General features: G+C 40.6%; 1 protein-coding gene across 1 annotated transcript; it reads left to right on the top strand.

Moving 5' to 3' along the window:
• Positions 1-1,350: 1,350 nt before the first annotated feature.
• On the top strand, positions 1,351-2,089 carry LOC143033643 (uncharacterized; the record flags this gene model as incomplete). Its single annotated transcript, XM_076199137.1, is given in 1 exon segment — positions 1,351-2,089. A coding segment is annotated over 1 exon segment (299 nt), but the record flags the coding sequence as incomplete, so codon positions are not given.
• Between the last annotated feature and the right edge of the window lie 2,128 nt (positions 2,090-4,217).

Genomic DNA, 4,217 nt, shown 5'->3' with positions numbered 1-4,217 from the left:
GATAATTCGCGATGGAATAAAAATTATCTCTTGCTCTTCTAATATTGTGTTTTATATTCCTATATTAATAAGCTGTAGAAAAACAGTGTAATTCGCTCCTATCAATTCGGTATGCAGAACGCAATAGTGTTTTTAGTACAGGATGTCAATCGAAACTTCTACACAATGACCAACACCATTAAAGGAAGGCGAAATATTTGGTCGAAGATTGTATTGACTTTCCACCATGATTTCTTTAAAAGTGGTGCTTACATTTGTTTCGAGAGGCATCGACTTCCTGCAAGCACTTATCGTGTGAGACTGCAGAACATTGCGCAATCAGGCCTAGAATCTTATTTGCTTTCTCTGAGGCAGAGATACACTGCTTATCTTATGTGTCCATTTAATTGTTTGAGTTAACTCTACCCGTAAAATATTATATGCATCATGTTTCCCTTTCTTTAATACAACAGAACATCTCCACCTTTCCTGTGGTTTCTATCCTGATGAAAGTGTTTCAATTCTTGTAATATCAAATTCAACATCAGACTCAGCGGCGGCGCCAGGAATTTTTAGTTGGGGAGGCTAAGGGGGGCTGAGCAATTTTTTTTGGGGGGCTAATAGTAATATGATAATACACATATATTATCCTCATTTCAGAAGGGGAGGGGGTTAATGGTTGGGCTAGCACTGATAGCTGACAAATCTTTAGCCCTGGCAATTAAAAATTCCACTTAATAAAATTATTTCAATGTGTGTTTTCAATTTTCAATTTGCTCATTTCAGTTGGGAGGGGGGGCTAATGGGGGGGCTGGCCACTTTTGTGGGGGGGTTAAAGCCCCCCCAAGCCCTCCCTGGCGCCGCCACTGATCAGACTCTTCACCCTTTTATCATGTCTCTGTTATTCCTCTCATATTGAGATTTTTGCCTGTGACATACTCCTGGATTTCTTGGATTTTGTTCCTAATATTATGAGCATTAAAGTACATCATGATTACTGCATTCTGACTTGTCTTGATTTTCTACATCGTCATTTTGTTCATTATTGACACCATGCCATACACTGCCATTTGGTCCCTCATAGACATTCGTTGTTTCATGGACATTTGGTACCTCATGAACCTTTGGCTCCTCACAGATATTTTGTCCCTCTCTGCCACTGTATCTTACACTGGTTATTTGCCGTTCGTTGACATTCTGTCTGGCACTGACATCCTAAATTGACTGGCATTACATTCTAGTGTGATATTTTATCCTCTACTAATATTATATCCAACCGTGACATTCTGTCCTTCACTGACATTACATCCTGAAATTAACTTTTGTTCTTTCATTGACATTATATTCTGTCATTTCCAGTATACTCTATTCCCGACGCCGGCGCCGAGGGTGAAGCCGAACCCTGGAACATTTACGGTTCTCGCGGCATCCACAGAAACTACGGCTACGGCTCCAGGTTTGGCCTCGGCTATGGCCACAGCTATAACCGCTACAACCACGGCATTGGTTACGGTCACGGAGGACATACCGGTGTGTCGAGGGTCGTTAGACCTGTCGTCCAGAGGGTCGTGACAGTGCAGAGAGTTGTTCAGCCCTCCTACACCGGCTACGGAGGAGGCCTCTATGGAGGCTCTGGCTACGGGGCAGGCGGCTACGGGAACAGGTGGTAGGATGTGCTCAGGAATCGTGGTGCAACATTCCCATCGTCGGATGTCGAAGATGTGTTTTAGTGCAGCAGAATTTTGACAACCTGAAAACTAAACTAATTCCCATACGGTCCATCATCATGATGGTCTTCATCACCAAGGAGGACTCCAGTTGTTAAATGATGAATATATATATATATATATATATATATATATATATATATATATATATATATATATATATATATTTAACAATTGTTTGTACTCAAGGTTTTAGTATATTCCGACATTGAAAGAGATAAGGATCTAGTTCTTTATCCCACTCCTTTCCCTCCTATCTCTCACCCCCTTCCTCCCCCTCCCCCACCTCCTCCTCCTCCTCCTCCCCCCTTTCACCTCACCCCACCCTCCCCTTCTGATGGATGTTTTCATCGATCTACGTCTTTGGAACCCGTTTTTTGGCAAAAACAAAGAAATGTGATTTCATGAAGAATAAAATTGAATTTTTTTTTACATGTTTGTAATGTTTTCTGAACCTTTGTTAACTTTAACGACGTCTAGACAAAGAGTAAAGGTTTAGCATGAGCAGTGTATTGTAGCATCAGGTGAGTATCACAAGAGGGAAGAGGAATGATGAGTGACTGAATATTTATATTAAATTTCGTCCGATGCCCCATGTAGAATTAGTGGAGTAAAATTTCCCTATATACCTTCATACGTATGGGTAGGAGCCCTGGTAAACTACAGTTCATAACAAGAACGACAACCTTAGTACGTGATGCATGCGGACGGATATTAAGTTCTGTAACGATAAGTCATGGAAATGGGGACTTCTGTAGTTCCGTAGTCCTTAAGGTCCTGTCTCAGTGCAAGCTTAGTCTTCAGGAAGCACTCAGGACCTCCAATGAGACGGAAGACCCTGTCAAGGTGTTCAAGTGGATCAAAGGCTTTAACAAGGGAGATGCAAACAAGGTCATCATATTAAAACAACAGGGCAGGACTCGCAGTAATGGATTTAAACCGAACAAACTTAGATTTAAGAATGAAATAGGCAAGAATTGGTTTACTAATAGGGCGGTCAACGAATGAAATAGACTTAGTAACCATGTAGTGAGCGCTGAAACTATCAGTTGTTTTAAGAAACGATCAGACAGCTTTATGGATGGAGATGACAGGTGGTGATGGATATGGAGCTGCCTAGTGTAGGCCTTATGGTCTCCTTCAATCTCTTTCATTCTTATGTTCTTATGTTCCAAAACATGAAAATACCAATGACGAGCAATTTTGTAGCATTGCATCTCCTCGTCCTACTTCGGTCGTTCGTTCTCATGGAAACGCTCCAATCATTTCGATATGAACCTCGTGAATCCTTCTGGAAGGAATTTATGTTGAATCCTCTTTGTTGAAACATCCAGAGGCCTTTCTTGAAGCGTGTTTTCTGCATCTTCCTCCTACCAAGTCTGAAAAGATAACATATATGTAAAACAAGCTGAAAATTTATTTACGAAAAGTTTCTTATGGTGGCCTATTTCGTTTCATATACGTAATAAAAATATAATTAGAATAATAGAAACAATTAACACATATGAACAACAATAGAAAATAGCATCAAACAAAACAAAATTTCATCTACTGCACATATCAAAACACAAACCAACAGAAATTTGGATAGGGACACGCAAATACACAAACAGTGAAACAAAAATACTTGGGTTAATACTAGGAAGCAGAGGTCTACAAGCACACACAAACAACAACAACAAACAAGCTGGGAAGACACTAAGCACACTGAAATTTAGAAATCTCAGCACAAAAAAATTCTTAAGACTATATAAAGTACTCGTAAGATCTCTGTTTGAATACACTCCAATCACAACACTCACCTCAAAACGAAGCCAAGTACACAAGCTACAAGCAACAAAAAACAAAACATTCAGACTCGCCAAACACTCCATCCCACCATAGTTAAACACAACCAAAGAACTACGCAAACGACACTCACAATCACAACACTCACCTTAAAACGAAGTCAAGTACACAAGCTACAAGGAACACAAAACAAAGCACTCAGACTCACCACACACTCCATCCCCCCAGAATTAAACACAACCAAAGAACTACGCAAACGACACCCACAATCACAACACTCACCTTAAAATGAAGTCAAGTACACAAGCTACAAGCAACACAAAACAAAACACTCAGACTTGCCATACACTCCATTCCCCCATAGTTAAACACTACCAAAGAACTACACAAACAACACAAACTGATACCCTTGAACACCAGACTCTACCATATGACGGACAGAGCCTGGGACAACAAAGCCATGACATTGACACAGAACAAGGACACGACCACAACTGGTTTCCGAGAATTTCACCAACATTCAACAAACCTCCACCAAACCCTCACATAGGACAACAGAGCCATCACACAGATACAAAACGAGGACACGATCACAACTGGTGGCCGAGAGTTTTGCCAACAGTCAACGGACCTGCACCAAACCCAAAATACACTTTGAACCTAGCATCAGATCAACAAAATAAAAGAACACAAGTCAAGAAAAGGAAGAATATAAGAAGAAAG

The sequence above is a fragment of the Oratosquilla oratoria genome, chromosome 2 (assembly GCF_046742065.1).
Source record: "Oratosquilla oratoria isolate Oo_2021 chromosome 2, ASM4674206v1, whole genome shotgun sequence".
NCBI classification, from domain to species: Eukaryota; Metazoa; Arthropoda; class Malacostraca; order Stomatopoda; family Squillidae; genus Oratosquilla; species Oratosquilla oratoria.
The sequence above is the reverse complement of the archived record's forward strand: the minus strand, read 5'-3'. Positions and strand labels throughout refer to the sequence as shown.